This window comes from Dermacentor variabilis, chromosome 6 (assembly GCF_050947875.1).
Source record: "Dermacentor variabilis isolate Ectoservices chromosome 6, ASM5094787v1, whole genome shotgun sequence".
In the NCBI taxonomy this organism is placed as follows: domain Eukaryota; kingdom Metazoa; phylum Arthropoda; class Arachnida; order Ixodida; family Ixodidae; genus Dermacentor; species Dermacentor variabilis.
The window spans coordinates 187224282-187249642 of NC_134573.1; the positions used below are offsets into that span (position 1 = coordinate 187224282).

The following is a 25361-nucleotide window of genomic DNA, read 5'->3' on the forward strand; positions in this document are numbered from 1 at the left end:
GCCAAAATCTTGGAATGTATTTTTGGATAAGAAAAAAATAATACTAAATAGCCTTCTTATTGTACTATTTGTCGTTAATGACTAAACAACTTGGTAAATAGTTTTATAGGGGCGCTTACAAATGATTTCCGCACATTTCATTGAGCTGCAAGTGTTTTAGCGGGCTGGCTTTGTGCCATCTGGCTACGTTGAACGGCGGCACCATGTAGCGCAGGCGTTGCAGAAGGTTTTGTGGTTCTCCAACTGTGACTTTAGTTTACTTTGTGTAAGAGCAAATTGTGGTTATTCATGTTTACTTCAGTTTCAGTTCCTGTTTTAAAGCCTCCTCCAACAACAAGTGTTTACTGCTGCAGCCGGAGAGAATATAATTATTGGTATTTGGCGTGAAATGGGCCTGCCAGCGGCTCTCATTCTGGATGCCCTAGGCATTCCGTGCGCCGCCTGGGCCCACACAGATGCAAACAGCCAGAAGACCAGCCATGGTCGGCTTATAACTATAATCTGTCGTCGCTCTTTTGCCTCAAGGCACTCGAGCAGAAAAGACTTATGGTTGTAGTAGAGCAGGGGTGGTTTCTGATTGAAGAAGCACAAAACCAAACTTTGCAAGCACGTGTGCCGACAGCGAAAAGAAAAAAAAGACAGCTTCGGGCGCCGCGAACGAGAAACTGTTTCATCTATACCGGAACCCATATAGGCGGCGTCACACACAAAAAAAAGACATTAATAAGAAAAGCAGTACAATGCACACTATTTTTTGCCACGGAACTTTCTGTTGGGTTGGTTAGAAAACTGCACTGCACTTATAATTATTATCTGTTTCGTGAGCACTTAAGTTTGTAGACAAAAAATAAGTTTACGCAAAGTTGTACTCTTAAACATTCAATATCCAGCTGTAATGATTAACGGTGTCTCTTTCATTCGCAGAGAGCCCGAAAGTGTGCGGCCAAAGTAGCCCAAACGCCCACATTTCGTCACTTCAGCGCGACTGCGTGGCAGATGCTCCAATGCAAAAGCAAAAATGCACAAAAACCAACCGGCTGCCAGAAGTCGGAGGGAGATTGATCGTTGCGATGCCTGTTGAGCGCCCCCGCCACTTCCGATGACGATTTTCGCCGGGTGGCATTTTTCTGATCGGACCGCGTAGCGACCGGGAGTCAAATTTTTGGATGCCGAGGGGCGAGTGTTCGCCGCCGGGCGTATTTCGTCACCTGGACGCCAGTCTTCCGCTCCATGTATCCCGGGCTTTACTCTTGTCCTTACTCCGTTTCACATCGCTCACATACAATGAACAATGAATTTTAGACTGCTCTTTGGAGCCAAACATTAGCCCAAATATCTTTTTGCTCCTCTTTGCTCCAGATTAGTGTAGAGCATTTATTCTTGAATAATTTACCCTCTGCACTCATCACCATAAACATATTGTCAAATGTTTTTCCTTGTTTTCTCAAAGCATTTCTGGCAGTGTCACTATTTTAGAATGATGAAATCTCCTATTCTACTTCCAGAAGAGGGGTGTAGCGCCGAAAAACACAACACACAGCAAGCGAGACGGGACAGGCGCATGTCCTGGCCCTTCTGTCCCGTCTCGCTTGCTGTGTGTTGTGTTTTTTGGCGCTACAACCCTCTTCTGGAAACATGCACCAACTATCCCCCAACAAGTGTTACTCCTATTCTAGTTTCCTATTGCAATAATTATATCTCAGAAAGGGAGAGAATAGATATTGCAGTTGGCATATTATATAGACAAATATTATGAAGGTAAATTTTATATGTGAATATTCATTACACGATATATAGTTTAGTTGATAGCCTACCTGTAAGCAAGATATAGTTTTTATAAATTTTTAAAACATACTTACTATGCAGGAAAATTTAATGTATATCTTAAATTAGCATATTAAATCAGCATTCGTGCTGCAACAAAGCAGTGCTAACGTCAAGTACAGGAGCTGGGTCTTGCGTAGGTGCTTCTTCGAGTAGTGAACAGCAGCCACGAACATCCGCAACGGCGTCAAAATAAGCCACAGTCGTGCCCTTGGGAAGGTGCCGTTGCTCTGTGCTAAAATTTGTTAGCAATAGGTTTGTGTGCCCGACGGCGACATTCACAATTCCTCGTGCGACCAAGATACCGTGAGTAAACAACAACGTGGTTATTTGGTCGGCAACTCCTTCGCAATGAAACTGTATGTCACATGCTTCCGAAACAAGGGCACACGATCAAGGGGGGAGGACGACGTCGTCTTCCATTAGACGGAAGGAGTTGTGTTGCGGCAATAAGCAATGGACTAAACTGGAGCTCTCATAAAACGTCACCATGCAGTCCGGGATGTTAATTACGGCGCCATATTCTTTTAGGAAGTCCATTCCAATAATCAAATCTTTGCAGCATACAGGAAGGACAATGAAAGCGGCCACAAAAGAAGAATCCCCAATGTTAACTCTAGGAGTACATCTTCCAGTAGGCATCAGTAATTGGCCGCCTTCCGTCCTTATGTGAGGTCCCGTCCATGGCGTCTTTACTTTCTTCAGGCGGAGGACGAGTTCCTGACTCATTATAGAGAAGTCAGCACCAGTGTCGACTAACGCTGTCACCGGCTGCCCATCCACGAAAACATCAATGTCGGCGCTCACAATTTCTTCAGTGTTCTGCAGCGAGAATGTTGGGGGCTTTTTAGTGTCTTGCGGCGGGCCTGCAGCCTTGCCCCCAGAGGCCGGCGCCTTCAGTTTCCCCGACGGGGGCTGGGCGACCTTCGTCCTCGGAGCTCCGCAAAAGTACGTCCAGTAGATGAAGCCATCTGACGTGGAGGGGTTGGAGAGCGCGACCGACGGCCGAAATCGGACCGATCATTGGGCACGGATTCGTCATTCGGTTGCGCTATTGGGGGTCCCTGAAAAGCAGCGTCGTCGCGGCGTAGCATGGCGTCGTCATTTGCACGTCGACCATAGAACCACGGATGAAGAGGTCGAAATGATGTGTCACGATGCCAGCAATGACGCGAAATATGGCCGGTGCCTCTGCAGTGAAAACAGAGTGGGTGCCTATCGACAGTGCGCCATACGTCGGTTCTCCGAAGTTGCGGCCGTCCCGTAGCATTGTTTTGCGGCGGTGACCAAGACACGGCGAACAATGGCTGGCGGTATGACTGAAGCGGCGTAACGGCTGCGCGCTTCGAAGCCTCCTCTTGTGGCGGCGACCAAGGAGCGGCTGTCGGAGGTTGGTGGTACGGCGTTGTGGTAGCAACTGGTGGTGGACATCGTGGCGGCGACCAAGGAGTGGCTGTCGGAGGTTGGTGGTACGGCGTTGTGGTAGCAACTGGTGGTGGACATCGGGCGGCGGCGACGTAACTCAGGGGTCGCTGGAGGTCTTGAAGATCGGTTACTGGAAACGCCTGCAGGATTTCGTCACGCACCACTTCGGCGATTGACACGACAAGTCTATCAAGTGTCGGTGTCATGATCTTTTGAATTTCCTCTCTGATGAGCTCTCTGACCAACTCAGGCAAGGAGTTCTGATACTCGGCAGTCACTGCGGCGGCATTGATTGTAGTGCTGGCGGACGGTCGATCGTATTGCCTGCATCTTTGATGAAGGGCCCGCTCAATAGTCGTAGCCTCTTTGATAAACTCAGCGACAGTGACTGGTGGATTGCGCACAAGCCCCGCGAACAACTGCTCTTTTACACCTCGCATGAGGTAGCGCAACATACTATCTTCAGTCATGTTCGGGTTGGCTCTACGAAAGAGGCGGGCCATGTCCTCGGCGAACATTGTGACCGACTCATTAGGTTGTTGCACGCGTAGCTCCATCATTTGCTGGGCATGGTCGCGTCGGTTGGCACTTGCAAAAGTTTCCGTGGTCCTCTGCCGAAAGTCATGCCAGCTCGTGAGGCTACCCTCGCGGTTCTCGAACTAAGTACGGCCACTGTCGTCAAGGGCGAAATAGACGTGGGAGAGCTTTTGCTGCTCAGTCCACTGATTAATCTGTGCGACGCGTTCATACTTGTCCAGCCAGTCTTCGATGTCTTCGAAGACTGCACCGCGATACCGATCGGGAACCAGCGGATGCAGAACAGTTACCTGTTGTGGAGTGGGAAACCGACTGGTTTGGGGTGCTTGTGGTGGACAGGTTTTGGCCATTCCGAGATGTGTGCAGCTCCTGGAGAGAGGTGGTTGAAGAGCGGAGAACTCCGGGGCAAGGCCTAGCAGTCGACGGCTAAAGCGATGCACGGGTGTCATAACTGGTGACAGTGCGTCCGGGCTAGATGAACAACTCCCAGAAAGACTTCGACGCATCAGGCGCGGTCAGTACCCAGCACCTCCACCAGTGTCGCGGCACAGCGCGGACAGAACACAGCGAGACGTTCTTCACGAACAACAGGACAATCTGTTCAAAAACAAACAGAGCAGAGACACGTCTTCTTCGTCATCACCCAATCTCGCTCTGACCCGCTAGGCGGAGTCCGTTAGTGCTCCCATCGTCATCAGCGTCTGCATAGAATACACGCGTCAATATAGAAGTACATTGACTCAGCAAGTTTCATCAAAATCTATCCAGAAATAGAAAAAGTTCTTAAATGAAGGGTCCCTCCAACCACAGACTAAGTTTTGATTGGGCTCATAAGACATTTGGAATGGCTACTCTAACTTCAGTGATTTAACATAGTAGTTCCATGTTCTTGTCTGGTTCATGTCCTTTGTCTGTTTGCTAGGGCACCTACCCACTGTGGTTCCTTAGTGGCTTTGGCGTTGTACTGCTAAGCCAGAGGTTGCGGAATCAAATCCTGTCCACAGTGGCTGCATTTCGATGGGGACAAAATGCAAAAACATCCGTGTGCTGTGCATTGGGCACACATTAAAGAACCCCAGATGGGCCAAATTAAGCTGGCGCTCCCCCACTATGGTGTGCCTCATAATCATATCGGGATTTTGGCACGTAACACCCCAGGACTCAATTTATTCAAATTTAGTGCGCCTTTCATGCTGTAATGAAGCAATCCTTCTAACTGAAAGAATTTCTTGTATGGCCATTACAATAATTAGTGGGCACTCATAACAATGAAAATATGTTTTGAAAATCTGTGACCTTTTACTAATATGCTGTAAAATAAATTGCACATGCCATAGATATCTTTCAGAATATTTTTTTTAGGTGTAGACAAACAAGAAGGATCAGAATTTGTGTGCATTACTTCCATCAATTTTCTAAGCTAGTCATGGGCAGGGTCCCTCCAATGCGTGGATGCCCATGGGTCTTTAGAAGGAAAAAAACAATTTGATGTTTGCATGTGTGTATGTTTCAGGGAGCTTTGGGGTGATGAAAATTGCTCACTGTGCAAAATGCACATGTATATCCAGACAGTGAACATGTACACAGCAACACATCAACATCCTGAGTTATCTGAATGAACGAAGTTTTTACTGTGCATCAATAACTTGTGAATTAACTGAGGGTAGTATAACTGGGTGTAGATGTCAGATGACCTTATTCTAATGCTGGCCTTTTTTGTTTACTGCAAATGAGCTCAAAAAGACTTTCAAAGGGCATGGTTGGTGCATACTTGATATAATATAGAGAGCTCAAAAAACGCCTCACGAAAGAAAAGGAGTGGAGACAAAACAGTAGTGTACAATATACCAATGACTTGTGGAAGAGTTACGTTGATCAGTCCGGAAGGTGTATACCCGTATTTATTCGAATCTAGGCCGGTAGTTTTTGTTTTTTTCAAATAATAATATTCCAAACTCTAGGGTCGGCTTAGATTCGAGGATGTTAAAGAACGCGCCAGTTTTTCATTGAAACTGCTAAGTATGGTGCATAGCTAGTGCCATCTAGAAAAGTCAGTATCGCAGTTGCTACTAGCCGTGCCAGTAGCCAACCGTACACAAGCGAGGTCGCCATTTTGACCTGTGTCGTGTCAGCCGTATCGGCGTGCGGCGTGGTGTTATCGCGACGGCACCAAGCAGGAGATGCCACTACAGTGCCGCTTTTAAGCGAAAAGTTGTGATAGCCGCAGAGGCATCGTCGAACCTTCAAGCCGGGCGGGACTTCGGCGTCGACGAGAAAAACGTCCGTCATTGGAGGGGACAACGACAGCAGCTTTTTGCGTGCGCCGCAACGAGGATGGCATTTAGTGGACCAAAGAAAGGCCGTCACCACGAAGTGGAGACAGTTTTGGCCGACTTTGTTCGGACGCAGAAAGCAGCTGCCTTTCCAGTGACAACAGAAGTGCTCCAAGCAAAAGCTAGGGAACTTTCGAGGGAGTGAGGCCTAATGCCAAAGGATTTCAAAGCCAGCCGGGGCTGGCTTCAAAAATTCATGAAGTGCTTTGGCTTCACCCTCCAACGTCACACTTCAATCACCCAAAAGCTGCCAAGCGATTTCGAAGAATAGCTGATAGCTTTTCAGTGCTACGTGCTGCGAAAGAGAGAAGCGGCAGGCTACAACCTTGGGCAAATCAGCAACCGGCTGTCTATTTTGATATGCCAGTTGCGTACACCGTGAATGAAAAGGGTGCCAAGGAGGTGAAGGTGTGCTCTGCGGGCTACGAGAAGCAGCGCGCAACTGTGATGCTGTGCTGCACCACTGATGGACATAAACTCCCTCCTTATATGATATTTAAAAGGAAGACACTGCCTGCTCGAGAGACTTTCCCAAGAAATGTCATTGTGCAGGCAAACGAGAACGGGTGGATGATGGTTGCGATGGTGTAAGAGTGAGTTAAGATTGTGTGGCGACGGCGTCCAGGAGCCCTTTTCACAAAGAACTCGCTCCTTGTTGTCGACTCTTATCATGGGCACTTTGCCGACAACGTGAAGGCTGTGCTCGCCCAAGCGAACACAGGCCTCGCTGTCATACCAAGCGGTATGAGGGACCTATTTCAGCCACTTGATGTCTTCATCAACAAACTTTTCAAGGATCGTCTGCGGAAGTATTACACGGACTGGTTGACTGGCGAAGACCACATGCTAATGGACGGGCCGCATTAAACGTGCATCGCTATCCAAGCTGGCGGGCTGGGTAGCTGCAGCGTGGGAGGACATCCAAGGTACTTTAATCGTGTGCGCCTTTAAAAAGTGCAGAATATCTAATGCGCTTGACGATACCGAAGATAGTGCACTGTTTAAGGTGACAGTGACAAGGAACGCAGCGACAACGGCGTTGAATGAGCTCTGCATGTTCAGATTCAATAAATGCTGTTTGCATGTTGTGAACGCTGTCCTCGCTTTTTTTGTTCGGCCTACTTTCGAGGGAATATATATATATATTTTTTGTTGGCTTCGGACTTTAGGGGGTCGGCTTAGAGTCGGGGTCGGCCTAGATTCAAGTAAACACGGTGTATGACTGATTGTAGAAGCAAGCCTTGAGCACTGGAAAGAATGAACACACACATCTGTTGGAACATGTGACCCTTTGTTGTCATGAGGCATTGCTTTGAGAAGCAAAGATCCTTGGCAAAAGCTGAAATGAGCATGCCTCATTGTTGCTGGAAGGATTGCACATTAAAAAAGTGGGGGAGGGCTGCATGACTGAGCCTTCTGTATTTTTGTATGTGAAAGAAATCGAATTCCTCGAGGCACATATAACGTAGCCATACCTTTCTTCTTTTTCCATGAACGCATCTGCGCATGCTGATATCACGTGTATGTATATATATATATTTCATGATGACATTGTGGAATACAGTTGAGCCTCGTTCATACGGTCGGGAAAAAAATGTGCGAGAGAACGTACCAATCAAGAAAACGTGAGATTCGAAGTAACTTAAAAATTAATGGACTTAACTCTATTTGACATCTGCGTAATGCGAAGCGTTGTGCGAATCATTGTGCACGATGCTCGAGATGCCAACGCACGTCGAGCTGGTGAGGCTTCGGCAGCCTGAGGCATGTTTATATTGTTGTTCCTATTATGTAGTGTTTTAAGACGGCGATGGGAAACCGAGCATGCAGTACGCTGCCAACGGCACTACGCCCTACACGCTGTAAAACAGATAGGTGAAGATGCTTACCGCAATAGGTTTGGTGGTGATCGCTATGAATGCGGCCTGCGACGACCCAGGAGGCAAATTGCTGGTACTGGAATAAGAAACAATGCGCACCTGCGTTTTCACACGAGACGGGTGGGCGAGTATTGCGATGAAGCGACAGCGGTGGGTGGCTATATGCTGTTCTTGATCGTGCGCACCCCGCATATTTGTTTGCATGGGACCTAGCGGCGGGAAAACGTATACAATCGCAGTTTAGCGATGTACTGAACGTTAGTGCCCAAAAGTCATGTTTACCGGAAACTTGTGAACTGGTAAAAAAAAATAATAACCCGCCGTGGTTGCTCAGTGGCTATGGTGTTAGGGCTGCTGAGCACGAGGTTGCGGGATCGAATCCCGGCCACGGCGGCCGCATTTCGATGGGGGCGAAATGCGAAAACACTCGTATACTTAGATTTAGGTGCACGTTAAAGAACCCCAGGTGGTCAAAATTTCTGGAGTCCCCCACTACGGCGTGCCTCATAATCAGAAAGTGGTTTTGGCATGTAAAACCCCATATATTATTAACTGGTAAAAAATAGGTGTAGCTCTGTTGGGTGATTTATTGTGTTCTCGTTCGCGAACGTTGGCGCCAAGAAATCGCACGTAACAAGATTGTATTAATGAGGCCCTACTGTAAACTGTTGACAGTAGTACGTGTCCCCTGCCTACGTTTTTCCTTTTGTGGTGTTTGTTTTTTGCACTCTAATCACATCAAATGAGCTCAAATTTGTGTGTGAGATGTTTTCATTGATACGATTGAAGTGTCTTTTTGTGCTTGCTGAGCCTGGCTAGTGGAAGCTCAATATTGCTTTTTTCCTTTAAGTGCTATGTGTGGCACCCTTTTTGAACGACTGACTGACTGATGCCTCCTCTTTAGGACCGATTTGGCAACAACACAGCCATGAACATGACAGGCGTGCTGACGCTGCAAGTGATCTCCCCTGACGCATCTGTAAAAGAAGTCCCATACTTTGAAGGAAATGTGAACCAGTACCAAGTGCCTATCAGCAAAGGATGTGCAGTGGTGCAAGTAAGCATGCCTGGTGGTTTCTTTGCAAACGTGTGCAGATAGTCAAGATTAAAAAAAACAAAAAATTGGGGCCCATTCCACCCTGTGAAGGTGGTTGGACAACGAAGCTGTAGGGGGACCACCACCTATGATATGGCGACAAGACAAACAGTAAACTTTGGTCAACATTTTATTTTGTAACAAACGTCACCACTGCTTTGTGGTTACTATAATATAAGGCTAAATTTTCAGTCGCAACTGCAGAAACGTTCTTTTCCAACGCAAGATTAAGGCATGTTCCATGTGTGGATATACCAATTACTGTGATATGCACTGTGATATACCGTGATATACGTGGCTGTGAAGCATTGCATTCTTTTGCTTGCTTACGGGGGTATGAGTCATTCATGATCACAGTTTTTGACATGTTGTTCTCGGTGATGCATCTTTTGCTCGTTAAGGGGATGTTAGCCATTGCTGATGGTACAGTTGAACTTCGATATATCGAATAGTTCGGTGATAGTGAAATAGTTTGATATAGCCAGTATTCAATATATAAAATCACGTAAAAAATGCATAAAGAACTTGTACAAATCAATCAATGAACCAGTCGTGGCGCAGTAAATACTCACTTGAAGCTTCACTCAAAGTATTTTTTGCTTTGGCTGAAAGTACTGCAGCAGCTTAACCGGCTTCTTATTGGCAGCCACATGCTTAACATAGGTCCTCAACATCCACATCCTCCATAGTCCACGTCCTCAACAAGGTCCACATCCTCAACATAGTCGAAATGATCCACAGTCAATAGCCCCTTTAGTCACGGGATCCACATTTGTGGACGCAACCTATTTGTGCCGGTTCTGTGCAGTAGTAGCAAGGAATAGAGCACAAACATTAAGCTTAGGGTAAATTAACCAGGGTGTCTACCAACCGGGAAAACCGGGAATTCTCAGGGATTTTCAATAGTCTGGAAAAACTCGGGGAAAACTCAGGAAATTTGTGCTTCTATCAGGGAAAATTAGCAGTAATTTTATTGAAAGGGAAAGAAAATCGTGGTAAAGCTGGCTCGAGTAGGAGGAGTTACCAGTGTTTAGTCAACGACCGACTTTCCGGACTCCCGATAATTTGGACGGCTTCGCGGCACCACCATGTACCCCATAGCAAAAAAAAAAAAAAAAAAAGGGAAAGAAAAAGAAAGCTAGGCCCCATAGAGCCTATGTATAATAACGTCTGAAATTTCGGATGCTAGAACCCTTTGCCATCCGATTTTCCGGACTTTTTGCCGTCATGGCAGGTCCGAAATGGCATTAATAAAACCACCGCCACCGTTTTGATTACCTCGTCGCTGCTCGAACGCTCTCGCACGCAGATCTGCTGGCAGCCGTAGCCACCACCGCAGCAACGCTAGGCCTAGCTGCTTCTGCGTTCGCTATTAAGCTTCTTGCCGTTCTGTGCCGTGTTTTTCATTGAAATAATTCACCGCTATCAGCAATGGCACCGACTGCGCCTTTGTGGTCCTCGCGATTGGCTTCGAAGCTCGGAAAGCACGACGCGTTGCATAATGCCGGTTGCCGAAAGTCAGCTTCGCCTCACTACAGCAGTATTAAAATGCGCAAATTATTGCGGTGAAGCTCAACAAGCGTGTGAAGGGGCAATTGTCGCGGGACACGCGTGCACCCGCTGCCTTTTGTCACAGTATGAGCACCGATAAGTGTACTGGTAGGCCCTCAGAGCATTTTCTGATGTTCTGCGGCAGTAAAAGACATGCAGTGGCGTACCAACTATTTCTAGTGTGTGTGTGTGTGTGTGTGTGTGTGTGTGTGCGCGGGGGGGGGGGGGGGCAGGCAAACCACAGATGGTCTGACCTTTCGTTCTCTGTGTGTGTGTGTGTGTGTGTGTGTGTGTGTGCGTGTGTGTGTGTGTGTGTGTGTGTGTGTATATATTTTGCCAATTACTATTACAATAAGTGAAATAGCCTGAAATGCTTCTGTTTTTAACCGTTTATTCCGCTTATGTTTTAACCGTTTATGTTTATTTAACCAACAGGGACCTCACACATGGTGAACCATGGTGGCCTGAAAAATGAGCTGAATTTGCATTTATCTCTTGCAACTATATAACATCTCAAGATGATACAGGGGCAAAAGGCAATGAGTGCACCCACAGTGGTCTCGGATCGCACCCAGTAGCAGCAGTACAGCGTACATAAAAAGGCACATTTGCTGCAGAGAATTTAAATTATTCAACAAAGAATTTTACTTGCTGTTTAAGTCTACAAAATAAATGTGTGGCTAGATTAGGTAATAATATTGTCGAGGTTATAGGCGATGTACAATCAACGTAAATTGCTTGCAATATTCACACATTAAAAAAAAGTGGACTCGCCATCTCGGCCCTGCGACAATGGACATCCAGCGAACCTGTTAATAACCACCACTACAACTGCTGAGGGGGGTATGCAATGCTTTAGTGCTTTATAATGCCCTCCCCACCCTTCCCACACACTCAATTTCCACTAGATTTGATATCTGTTGAGTTCACAGTTATTCCAGGGCAATGGAATAACTTTGTTCTTTGTTCTTTGTTCGCAAAACGCATTCATAAAGCTCCAAATAGCTTACATGCATAATATACTAAAAATATCATAATTAGTTCTCTATCTTCGACGTTTGCCTTCATATTGGTGATAATACGCCCTTTATTTTCGCCAAATATAAACAATATGTATTGTTTAGTTCATGGAGGACATCGCTGAAACAAGGACGGAAGGTGTTATGACACATGAAAGTAAGGAAAGAAATATGATGGCTCATTATTATTTGCGCTTTTTACCGAACCAGGAACGTAAAAATTTTGTCACACATTACAGTTACAATGGCCCATCTCCACTTTCCACAAAATATGAGCCTGTTGTAAACTACAGCTATGTCAGGACACCGGGAAGCACAGTTGATAGCGGTCACACACTCTAATGCTTGAATAAGAAAATTTTTACTAAAGCTGTATTTGATCCAACCACTTCGCACTAGAAGTTTCCATTGGGCACCACCAATTTCCGCTAAATTTGGTCTTGACGGCTTTTATAGTGATGCCAGAGCAGCGGGCTCAATTCTTCTGCTCTCGTTAGGCACGCTCAAACACACTGGAGTGCTTTTATACGTAATTTATTACGAAAGCCATCTATTTGGAACTTCATCTCCACATCACCCTTTAATTGGTCCTTACAGTCACCAAACCTAACGAAGCTGCCTTCTTTAGTTCAGTGAGGATACCAGCCAAAACTAATATATCACGTATGACAAAGTAAGTACAAAAGAATGAGGGTTCAATGATTATTCGTAACGCTTCTCAATAACCCAGAAATATTAAAACTATGCAACACATTCCACTTGAAATGCTGCCTATTCCTTCAAAGTATAAAGTATCTTAATCTCTGTTGGGACAATAGCAGTAGCGTGATAATTTCGAACGCTTGTTCACAATTTTTTGATGTTGCATTTGATCTACATGCATTTACCATCGCACATAAACTTGGCGTATTTCTCCTCTTATGCTCGCACAATTTTATCTCAGTTGTTATTGTAATTATGCAAGCGCAGCAGTGTAAGTCTTACACCGCTCGTAAAACAAACTAATAAGGCTATGGACCACTTGCATACCTATTCTACTTGAAAATGTGCATTTAACCCACCCATTTGGAGCATTGCCTACACCTTATTCATACCATGCCCCTAATTTCCCCTAGAAATAAACAAGATGCCTTGTTTAGATCACCAAGAACACCGGAGAAACAAACTGCAAATCTCGTAATTTCCCCTTCGGTGACGGCATAACATTTGCGAACGCAACTTAGTTTTGCCCTTACTGTGAGGTGGTTACAAGGAATAGACACTGAACATTAGGCTTTCAGTAAATTGCACATTCTGCTTTCTTAAGGTACACCCATTCCACTTCTCAGTGAAATGTATCGCTTCAAACGACCGCTTTCACGAAGGCATTGCCCTCTTTGACGTTTCTTCCAAGAGGGTAATGCCTTCGTGAAAGCGAAGTGGGGGTTTTCGGTAGTAATCGCAAAAGATTATTTCGTCCGTTGTTGTAATGCTTGGGCCCAATAATTAACCTTTACAAGTAATTTGAGCGGATGATTCAATATATTTATTGAAGAAACGTAGTACGACTCACTTTATATTTAATGAATATAAGTTACTATATATTTACGATGGGTCACTATAAAATTCAGAGGCATTCTCCCACCTTGACTTGCCTTCTATATGGAGTCTCCAGCAAATAGCTAATCTTCAAAAATATTTGCTTCTGTATGCATCTCGTTGTTATTTGTATTTGAGAATCTCTCACTATGAGATTTACACATTTTTTCCAAAATATCTTTTTTCGCTGTGCATTTTACTAACTCCTCCCTTCTGTTTCCTTATTGAATAAAATAAACACTACCCCTTACTATTCAAGCTGGATTAAGTCATTTTATTTATTTTGTAGCATGCTTACTAGAGAGTGAAACCATCAGGCGACGTGGTGTCAGCCCGTCTCTTGACATAAGACAAAGTTCTGTGTCGCTCAGGGAATTTGGCAAAGGCACTCAGGGAAAACCTGGAAAACTCAGGGAATTTGGAAATGTCAACTTGGTAGACACCCTGATTAACATCCTGCTAACTTAAATTACCTCCACTTTACATCTCAGATATGTATCGTTAGAGAGTACCGCTTTGGTGAAGGCACCATCGTGTTTTATGTGACGTTTGATGTGGAGCATGTCAGTAGCAACCTCGAAGTATTTTTGATCTTTCTTGAAATGCTTGTGGCCAGTAAATAACTTGCACCTGCATATTGAGCAGGTGATTCAATCCTTTTTATGAAGAAATGTAGCATGACTGACTTAACAATATTAAGATATTTTGTTATTTTGTAAATAATATGTCTCATCATGAAATGCACAAAGATTCATTCTATCACCTTGATTTGCTTTCAGTGGAGTCTCAAACACCCTGGCATAAAATTACCTAAATTTCACACATGTACCGACAGTCGATTCTAATTTGTGACTGAAGGGTATAGGCTGGTACCTTCTGTATCGCTGCAGTAGAAGGGCCAAAGCAGCTACAGCATGGGTTGAAGTTGAGAGCGGGGCAAAATCAGGGCTTGGTGAAATCAACCTAGGCAGTGTCTTTGTTTGGCCACTACTTCCGCTGCGAACTCCACATCCGTCAATCTAAGCATTTTAAAACACTGTCAGTAACAAAGTATTTAGTAGCATTTGCCATGAGGTCTATGAGTGAGCCCATTGAACGCGCACTGTCACGCGTCTTTGTGGAAGCAAACTGCCATTCCTCACAATGCACAGCAGGCGCAGAGCGCGGTACCGAGGAAGAGTCAGTACGACAAATGCAATGCATCGTTGATATTGTCGAACTAGCCAAGCCACCATTGTGAACGCAACTACATTCAAATGGCGCCCTTGGCACAATCGATGTGTACTGGTATAGTGCACAGCAGTCGGGGACGTGCCTCGCGCCACCACTGTCTTCGAGGATGTTGCAGGAAAGCTTGCCACCTTTCAACAGAGCACATGTGGTCTGGGGTGGCGGAGTTCGATACATTCATTTTATGTCTGACCCTGTTCAAAATAAAAAATAAAAAATGCATGCGATTTTCCAGGTGATATAAAAAGTGCTCAATATACGCAATAATTCTATATATCCATGTTCGATATATCGAGGTTGGACTGTAGTTTTTGCTCGCACTTTTCTGTCCACGGACATGATTGGGCCTTCGAAGGGTAGCGGTGTAAGCCATTGCTGATGATGACAGTTTTTGCTTACGCTTCTCAGTCTGTGGAAACGATTGTGGCGTTAGGTGTAGCAGTATAAGCCATGGCTGATGATAATTGTTGCTCGCACTTTTCTGTCTGCGGGCACAATATTGCCATTGGGGGGTAGCAGTAAACAGCTTCGCTGTGAAAGAAAAAGTATAGATTAGCTTTTCTACAGTTTTCATTTTATAAGAGAATTTGATTATTGTTGTGGCGTGGGTGCAGATATTTTCTCTGCAAGTGTTGCTGTGATTTGAGAACATGATTATGTTCTTGGCCAGTCAAACTTGTGCAAGAAATAATTAGTTGTGTGCAGTGTGTATTGGATACCTGCAGTGGCCTTGTCGGTTTGCCTGATTGCGTGACCATATTGTCATATTTATGTGGATGCCCAAATTCCAGAATTATGAATCTCACTGGTGTGCTCTTATCGCTCGCTGTGCAGGCTGCATACACTGAAATCTCATTACTAGGAACTTTATAGTAACATATGTTCAGATTAATAAACATTTGAAAAATTCCGCATCCTATTCCTATTGTTTTAATGTAAAAGTACCTCAGTAATATGAATTTGAGCATTATGAATATTTCTAAAGTGTGTGAAATTTTATGCTTTTTTTGTATTAGCAGCACTTCAAAATAATGAATTTCTAACCGGAAGTATCACAGACATTTGCAACTTGCAAAACCATGAAAAATTATGAATGCCACTATCAAGAGCAGATATTCCTGGATGGCTGCGATTACAAATCTGCGTCAGCTCTCTCACCATCGCTCGCAATAATGGCAACCCGCAGGGATAGAAACTAAACATGGGGGAAACTACACAAACCAACACTGTCAGCACTGTAAAGACTGCAAAATAACACCTATTGCATCATTTGTGATTGCGATAATATTGAAAGATTGAGGGGAAAAAAGAACACTGGCAAAAGGTGGGTTTGCTTAAAATGCCATCTAAACCCAAGATCGATTATTAAGTTTGTGGAAAACACAAGCAAAGTGATTGAACTTGTGGATGCTTTTAAGTATCATGCTTCAGGGCTGTGGTAATGTTTGACGACAATTGATGTAAGTGGTGCAACATGTACAGATCTTGGATATGCCAACAATGTGCTCGCTGTACACTCTACTGAACGCCACAAGCAATATCAGTGAGTTTTATATGTAGTGGATGCGATGGCTCGAGGCATGTTATCTACACTCTGAAGAAACAGATCGCTGCGTGAATAGTTGGTGACAGTCGGCACGTGCTCAAGAATCACTGTGTCATGACCTCTGTCAGCCTTCATCGTTGTGTTTCATCCTACCGCAGATGGAACTGCCGTGTCTCACTATCTGGTTGGCACGTGACCATATAGCTGGGCACACATTCACACAGCTTTAGCAAATCTGAGGCTGTCCGAGTTGTGCTCGCACCAGGTGATGAAGATTTAACATGAACATGCGTTCTCACTCTAATTGTGTGCCTCTTTGTTATTGGCATAAAAGTGTTTGTTGATGTACCGTTTGCCAATGGAAATGATTCCTCATGATAAATTGAGTTGCTGACGACAATTTGGCGTGTTTTCGATGCATTTCAAAACAACGAACAATTTTTAGCCGGCCCATGAGATTTATTTATATTTCACCATATAATGAGTCACATTGGTTTTTTGTGCCCATAGAACCTGCAGATCCAAGAGAACACTGAGGGAGTGGATGGCTTCCAGTACATTCTGCGATTTACACCCAAGCTGCACAACAAGATGGCCCTTCCCAATTATGAAGTGCCATTCCTTTTCTACAATGGTAAGTACTGACAGTGAACAAGACATCCTGTAACACAGCCCTAGTAGCAATTGTTACAATCGGGACAATCGACTCTGTGTGTACGCTGAATTGGAGCAGTGCCATGTGTCGGTGCATCACCATTAGCAAAAATAGCTCAGGCCAGGTATCTAGTAGTCACAGTCGCCAACTGTTAATTTTAAGGGGAGAGGCTACCTTGGAGACTTTTTTATTTTTTAATATATCCGGATGAAACTTTCAGGGTACATTCACATCACCAAACTATGAAGAACTGCAAAGGTTCGTGAAGATGTGTTTATATGTTCCAGAGTTATTGAGGTCTAACTAGGTTGTTCATGTATATGCCTCAGAAAGAGCCTGGAGAAATCCCAGGACATCGCAGGAAGCCGAAATTCACTGTGATGATCCCTTGATAGATATCCCAGGGGGCTAAGAAGCCCTTTTCTTTAATTTCCTCTCCAAAAAATTTTAACACAACTTTGAATTTGATGTAGCCAGTAATGACCACATTCTTTAAAAATTAATTGCTTATTATAAATTAACTGATCAAGTTTTCAATAAAAAAAAAAAGAAGCTTGTTACACCCTGGCAAAGTCATTCAAGAACAGAATAAAAAAGAATGGGCCACAAATCTGAAGAGCGGTTCTTGAGATATCTCCTTCCCTAGCACCACTACTAGCGAAAAAATCCATTCTGAGAAAACAGGCCTTAAAGTTGAACACCTGTGTTCTTATCAGAAAGCTCCTGCGGAGCTTCTAATTAGCTCTTGCGGCTACAGGCACACTCTATGTGTCGGATTCTCAACTGGTAACAGCCGACAGCACAGTTCCGCCGCTGCAAGCATCTACGCAGTCGGAAATCGCTGCAGAAGATCGGAAGTCCGATGCTTGTACAAGTCGCATATCACGCTTCCGTGCACTGAACATCTGCACTGTCTTGGGCTTCGTTGCCGGCATCGCATGCAAGAGAAAAAGCTGAGAAAATAATTTAAAAGATAGCGCAGCTCGCAAGCAGACGCCTGTTGAGGCGGATGGAACAACGGGGCAACAACGGCGTGAGTGTGGTGGGCGCGGTATCGAAGGAAGCAGCCGCCGCCGCCCGCACACCAGCCAATGCCAGGCATGCTTTAGCTCGCAAGATTTGAACGCACTGATCTGCCCAATCAGTGCTCTGCATCGCATCATGGGAAAATGCCAATAGCGCTTCAACTGCGCCGACGATGCCATTTTGCAAAGTGCAAAACAGAGACAAAGAACAGTCAAAATGATACCAAGATGGTGCTGGCAGGCCGCATGGGCCGGGAATGGCGCAAACTTTGACTTCATTTCGGTATTTTCGTGTGTTTTGGGGGCCGCTGTGGTCTCAAAAGTAGAGTTTTTTTTTTTTTTTTTTTTTTTTTACTAGTGGTTGAATTAGGTGCTGATAATTACAGAACAGGTAGCTTATGGGGCATACAACCCAAAAATATGGTTCTCCAAAAATTACTTTTTCGCGATTTTTCAGTTTTCGAGGGCCATGTCCCCCCTTAAGTTATCCCAAGATCGTCGAATAAAGGTGCCACATTCTTTCAGCGAAATTTTTTGCCTAGGTTGCATTTTTGTCTGTGTTCGGTGATTTCGAAAACCCGCTTAATTTGAAGATTTTTTGCTGTCCCGATGACATCGAATTAATGAGGTTTTACTGTATTTGCAAGATCTATGCAGTGGAAAAACTGTTTTCCAGCAACACACACATTTACGAAAGACATTGTATGTGCCAATGATATCATCAAATTTGTCAATGCCCAGCATACCTGTGTTGTACTCAAGCAACAACAAGGGCTTTTTTTATGGTCCTTTCGCTCCATTTGTTGCCCACTTTTGCAAGTCTCATTGCAGGGACATGTTCATTGGCTGTATGAATGGTGCTCATTAGACTTACAGCCGGGCGGTCCTTTCACTGAAGAAACAACATTTGCTTCCCTGACCCCACGAATGTTTCCTCGTTGGGCTTTCTTTTCTCATTTTGAATCTTTCAGATTGCCAGGGAAGCCTCGACAATCTTTTCTTGTTGTTCCACATGCCAGCATTTTGCTCTCAAGGAGGTGTTTGAAAAGGTGCTTCAAGGTTGAAAAATTGTCCATGTAAATTTTGTATCCCTGTCCTAAATATTTATCACAAAGTTTACCGACTACATCAAAAGCCAATCCATGCGGTCCCGTTGTTTCCCGCTTGCCCATGTAAACAAAGAATTGCAATGTGTATCCAGTTTCCGACTCAGCTAAAACCCACAATTTGTAACCCCAGTTCATCACCTTGTCACGAATATATTGCCTGATTCCCGAGCGTGCTTTAGATTTCACCATCCTTTCATAGACTGAAATGGCTTCCCGTGGCTGAAAAAATTGTGCCGACACCTCGTTGATTTGTCGAAGTAGCACGAGTACCTTCTGCAGTTTTCCAGCTGAAGCAGCGCTATCATCCTCAGTGTCCGAGACATGCAAGAAAAACAGCAGGGGCAAGAAACACTTCCTGCTGATGATCTTCCCTGGGAGTAGACCGCCATATATTGTTCCGGTGTTCCAATACAAATGGAGCCGAGCCAGTTGTACGATGCCCATTTAAATCAACAGTGCAATGAAATGCAACATCTCAGGGGGCGTGACCTCTAGCCAAGAGCCATCTGGCTGACCATAGCTGGGCTTCTCAAAAATCTTCATCCACATACACTTGTTTTGTGCGCAGAAAGTGGCAATCATGTCAGCGGTAAACACATCATGAACATGTCCAGTGCACTAAGAAACTTCCTCGTCTCACTCGGGCACGTCATGTCCAGGTCTACGCCAGGTGCTTGTTTTGGGGAGAACTTGACTCAGCACGGTGTGTTTGGCAAAATATCGGCTCCATATGTAGTTGACACCCTAAAAGAAAAATGTAAATAGGTGTCGTTAATTACAAAGCATGCACACCGTATAACAATAACATTGACATCCGAAACTGTGCTTACCTTGCCACACTAGTTGAACATCCGCGCTATGTAGACGAATCAACACTGTCGGAGTCGAAATCAGATGATCCAATGTCCTCCACGGACTCCTCACTACTGCTCATATCGAGAATATTGGCATCAGAAGCAGCGGAATCACTTTGAGAAGACTTCTTCAGCGGCGCACAACGCGTCTTCGGTGGCATGTTGCGAAAACTCCACTCCACTGCTGCTGCTGCTGCTTTTTTTTTTTTGCAAGAGTCCTCGTGCCGGTGTGGAAAAAAAAAAAAAAGAAAGAAAATGCGCAGTAGTTCTCCTCTTACTGTCCAGATGGTGCCAGGTGTCCATAAGCGCAGAGTTTTATTTTTGGCGGGGCATTCAAAACCATTGATCCATAGTGATCGCTGCTCTATGGCGCGGTAAGCAAAGAGTTAAGGCCAAACTAACGTACACTAGCCAGCACGCAAAAACTCACAGTGCCTACGCGTGTGTAGAAGGTGTGAGACACATTGTACCTGTCAAAGCATGGCACGAGTAGTGCTATCTCCCCCAGACAAATATCAGTGCTCTGGCTGCCTCTCATAAATGCGGAACACTATCTACCAAAGCGAAAATAGTGAGCCAAGAGGGCAAGCGCTAGTGCGTGTCTTGTAAGTTCAAACCGCCATTCCTTGCTATGCATTACAAACGCAAAGTGCCTGTGTACGAGGTTTCGTGCCTGCAAGCATATCTGTACAGTGCAATCCACTTATAACGATACCACATATAATGATATATCGGTTATAACAATAAGTTGACTTTAGGGTATCAACTTATGCATTAGGGCTATGAGAAAAACACACAATATATATCGATATGTTATTCACCGCACATTGGATATAACGATCGAAATTCTGCCTTTTGAGCGGTGTTTTCCATACAGAATAATTGAGAAATTTGCTTTGCTAAGTTCCCCTTAACCGAGACGGGGGAAAAAGTTTGCCTACACGAGTTCGTATCTGCTGCCATTATTGTGCAGCGTGTCCCGCCAGCACGCCGATTGCGAAAGCCACGAAGAGCATTGCAAGTTGGCACAGCATGCCACAAGATGGGGACAGCTACTTCACACCCGCATTGCCGGCAAGCGAACAGAGATGGGAAAAAAAAAAGGCGAAGTGAGAAGTGAACTGCGCCTGCGCTCCCTTTCTACAATCTCCCTCTCTTCCTCAGCGAGTGTGGAAATGCGCCGCAGAAGCAGTGATAGGTGCCCCAACAAAGTGCACGGCTGTGTTACTTGAGACGAAGCTGCAAATTTTGTCAGACTCAAAGTACCAGTTTGCACAGTTGATGATATCGACGATTCTGAAAACCTGGAGCGCTACAATCATGGAGGCTAGAACCAGTGATCTTGCCGACGAATGGAAACGGCGGGCTTTGTGTGCCCTGCCGAAACCCTCATGGGTGAAACCAACACAGTGGCAGCCACTGACATTACCAAACTCCGGGAGCCCGTAGCTACTGGCAATAAAATAGGTGGTGCTTCGATGGAGGAGTTTCTGAGTGCAGGTAGCGCTGCCTCGTTCCGTAAAGAAGCTCTGACGGGGCAGTCGTTTTTACGACAGACGGCGGTGTTGTGCAACGGAGACAACGAGATTGACAGTGGCCCATCTTTGACACCGACCCCAATGTTCATGCAAAGTGTACTGTTATCGATAGAGTCGCTCATTGATTTCATGCACGCTAAATTATAGCCACCGGTGTTTGTGTAGCTGTTGGACACAATGCACACTGTGTTTGCGAATCTGAAGCTTCTGCAAAAGCAAGTGCAGATTTCTGACTATTTCAGCACGCCTAACGCTTGACGCGCTGTTTAAAAGTATAAATAAACATTTCGTTTTTCACTGCTGTTTCTCTACGTCACTTCTTTTTTTTTAATCATAGGTGGCAAATTTGGTTTCAGAGCTACAAAAAATATGTTTGGCAGCTTTTTTCTTTTTTTACTGCAGTCGAGCTATAGTGATGATAGGTTGTAACGATTGGATTTTCGTTCTTCTTGAAATCATTATAAATGGACTGCACTGTAGTTTAGCCTTTATGCATTGCTGACGTCCCTGAATCTAGCACTTCGGTTATATCATCCTTGCTCTTCAATATCATTGAGAATTAACTCATTGCAATCACAAAAATCTGTGATGGATGAATTTTTTTCTCCCAGCTTTGACCTGTGCGATAATCATGCCTTGGTTTCCAGGGGATAAAATCTTCTGCTTCTTTGTCAGCTGTGACATGCTTTCTTATGTGTTGGGAGGCAATCTCCTATGGCGACGCAATCCTACAGTTGTCACATCCTACAGGTGGCGCACCATTCCAGAGTTGGACTTTACTCCGAACTGGCTCACGCTGTTCCTTCTACCATAGTTTCCTATGGCTTCTGCTGTTTGCAGCCAGCAAAAAGCATGACTTTCGAGATCTGTGTCTGTCACCCAGGGGCAGGCCGTCGCTGTGTTGCAGTTGTACATCGGACCCATTCTCACAACTTTATAACAAATGCGTGAACAGAAATATAAAAAGTAAAAATTATCGGATGTATGCAGATCGCTTTCTTGGAGCTTGGATGCTCCTTGATAAGAACATGTTGCATCATCATCACTATCAAGGCATGGTGGCTTTCTGTTTTGTTTACGTTGCTTCATGGACCAAGCGGCGTCACAAGTTTGTATTTTTTACACTATCAAGATTGGTTGTTTGCCAGGGCATGTGACAGCAGTTTTGGGTGAGCTGTAATTTAAATAGTTTTCTTCAGGTGTGCGCTATGAAGAAATTTTGTTGAAGTGAAATCGTGTCCGTGAAGTATTTAGTCTTAGAGGAAATTTCGATGCATTATGTTGTGTGCGACATCGACAGGGAATGAAATCTTTGCTGTGGTGATTTCGTTGATGCGGACCTAATTGTGCTGGGGTTTGACTGTACTTCTGTCTGTCAGTAGCAACAGCATGACAGTGGTCAAAATACAAGATGCCTTCCACTTGATTCTATTCCACCCTTATCATCCACCATTCATGGCCAGCTGTTCCCGTTGTTAACAAGCCTGGAGCATCGCTCTGACTATTGACGAAGTGTGAAAAAGCCTGGGCCTTTCTAGAAAATCACGACCGCAGAATGTCTAGGCCACAGGCAAGCGTTTGTGCACGCTGCAAAACATGGAAAAGCTTTAGCCGTATTCTTCAACAATCATTTTCTGAAGATGCAGTAGACTTCTGGTAATTCAACTCAGGTTAATTCCATTTTTTGGTTAAATCGATCTTAACCAAAGGTCGCGGCCAGTGCCTATGCATTTCTATGTGTGTTTGTTATTTCGATCCGAAAATTGGCATTTGCTGGATAATTCAAACTTGACCAGTCACCTCGTATGTACCTGACCTATATGGTGACTCCAATAACAACCCCTTTAGTGGCAGCGTCCGTCTCGGCGGGGCTTAGGGTACAGTGAATGCATTTAATACAGGTCATCCTCCGTCAGAAACACCTATTTGCTCCCCACCCTGGGCAGATTTTCAAGCAATGCCAGTAACTCACAATGTCTAAGTACGGTGCTTACTCGATTCCAATGCGCGCCTTTTGTTTTCCAAGGAAATTGGGCCGAAAATTGCCCTTGTGGTACAGTTGGATATGAAATCAAAACCACCTTAGCAGTGTTACAGCGATTGGCCACATAACATGGCTGTATTGCAGTGAAGATAACTTAAGAAATCCGGCCATCATTTCAAAACATCGTATGCACGTTAGATGCTACTTTGGTTAGGAACTTAATAATTTTTACGTTAGTTTTATACTTTGGACACATGGAAAATTTGCATGCATTTGATTTGGAAGCGTGTTAAACTCGAGCAAATACTTCCAAATGAATCATAGGTGTGTTCAGGTGCCTCTACTGCATCTTGTTTGATTAGGCCTGTTGGATTATTCATTCTATTTTGTCGGTCCTGTTGGGGTCGAATGAACAGAAGTCAATTGTACTTTCATTTTGGCAGACCAGTGCTTGTTAAGCTCCTCGGAATTTTACTCTGGTCTCTTTGTATATTGCATTCTGCATTATACCAGAATAAAGTATTATCATTCTCGGGATGTTTTGCATTACTAGCACTGGATGTGTCTGCCAATGGTGGCATTTCCACACTGTAATGAGGCAGCATGCTTTGCACTGTGTTAGTAATGCTGTCGCTCGTAGATACCGATGCACCTTGTGGTAAGTGCGTAACATTGAAGGTGTCCTCGAAATTGACGATTCGAAAATACCACACCCCTTTTTGGGCACTTGCAGAATAACGTCACTTATTTTGGTGTTAATCTGGTATTTTGTACTCCCGGTTATTAAAACATTTTGGTGGTCTCCATCGAGTCCAAATTATCGGTGGGCACTGGACTTAGATTTGGATGCACATTAAAGAACACTAGGTGGTCAAAAATTAATCTGGAGTCCCCCTTTACAGTAGACCTCATAATCGTATTGTGGTCCTAGCATGTGAAACCCCAAAATTTAATTTTAAAACAAAGGGGCAATAGGTGGAATCCAAATTTTCTCTGTACTAAAGGATTACAAATCGCTATTTCTCTTTCTTACCATCAAAATCTCGTGAGGAAACGGTCAAGAGTATTGCATTTTGCTTTTCTTTTCTAAGTACAAAAATCAATGCACGCATTACAATCAAAGCCATTGCATCTTCAATTTCAGGAGATTAGAAAGTTCTTTATATGGTAGATTTTACCAGACTGAGTTGAAGCATTTGCACAGCCTTGAAATTTTCTATGAATGCTGACCAACCTTTCAGGCTCCACAGTGACGGCTAAAACATGCAAATTACCAGCAGTCGGAAATACTGGATTTGCGCTAAAATAAATTACTTTATTCAAGAAAGGGCCAAAAAAGGTGTGCCGTAGTCACGGATCATCACTTTGAGCGGTGCCTTTAATTTGGCGGGACTATAGCAAAGATGCATCTGCACCTAGGAGTGCTGGCATTCGTGGCACAATGCTGAGCATGCTGTATTATGTGCGACTAGTGCAAGACGCATTGGCATCTGCGAGTGACAGCATTCTTGGCACAATGCCAAGCACTCTGGCTTATCACCTTGTGAAAATGCTGCCACCCATCGACGTGTCCGGTGCTTGTCACGCGAAATATTGAAAAAATGAAAGTACTTTTAGAAAGTGATGGTCTAAGATTAAGGTCCAAGTTTGTCAATGCATGTTACTCTGTACACATACACTTGCCCTTGACCTAGACGTTCCGTGGCCGCTATTTTCTAGCAATGCCTTTTATGCTATTCCTTTTGACATATTTCAAGTGTCAGTAATCAGAGAGACGGTCCACACGCATTATCAACGGGATCAGCCAGCCATAAACAGTGGATGATAAGAGGCGCGTAGAATGGAGCGGAAAACATCGCTGTAAGATTGAAGTCCCTATCTCGACCATTGTCGTGCTCTCGCTACTGGTAGGCGAAAGTGCAATCAATGCATGCATTGAATTCTTATTGGCAACTTCTAGATCGACTAGGCTTTGCTAGGTTCAGTTTCGTGGAGGAACAGCGACATGGCCGATGACCATGCTGGCAACGTCTTAGAATGAAAATATCCCTATTTTGCTTGGCTCGGTGGCAATATTTGCCCACAATTATGCAGTCAAAGTCCGAATTATCACACGACTTGCTGTAAGGTGCCCAAAATTTCGGTTGTCCTTATAAATTACCCCTTTCAGATGTCAA

At 44.5% G+C, this 25361-nt stretch overlaps 1 protein-coding gene across 1 annotated transcript in view; it reads left to right on the plus strand.

The window, feature by feature from the left end:
* Positions 1-25361, plus strand: part of LOC142585961 (structural maintenance of chromosomes flexible hinge domain-containing protein 1-like) — a 409872-nt gene that overhangs the window by 308388 nt on the left and 76123 nt on the right. Inside the window, exons 38-39 of the mRNA XM_075697096.1 lie at positions 8904-9056; positions 16530-16653. Of these exons, the coding sequence (XP_075553211.1) occupies positions 8904-9056; positions 16530-16653 (277 nt within the window). The remainder of the gene's footprint in view (positions 1-8903; positions 9057-16529; positions 16654-25361) is intronic.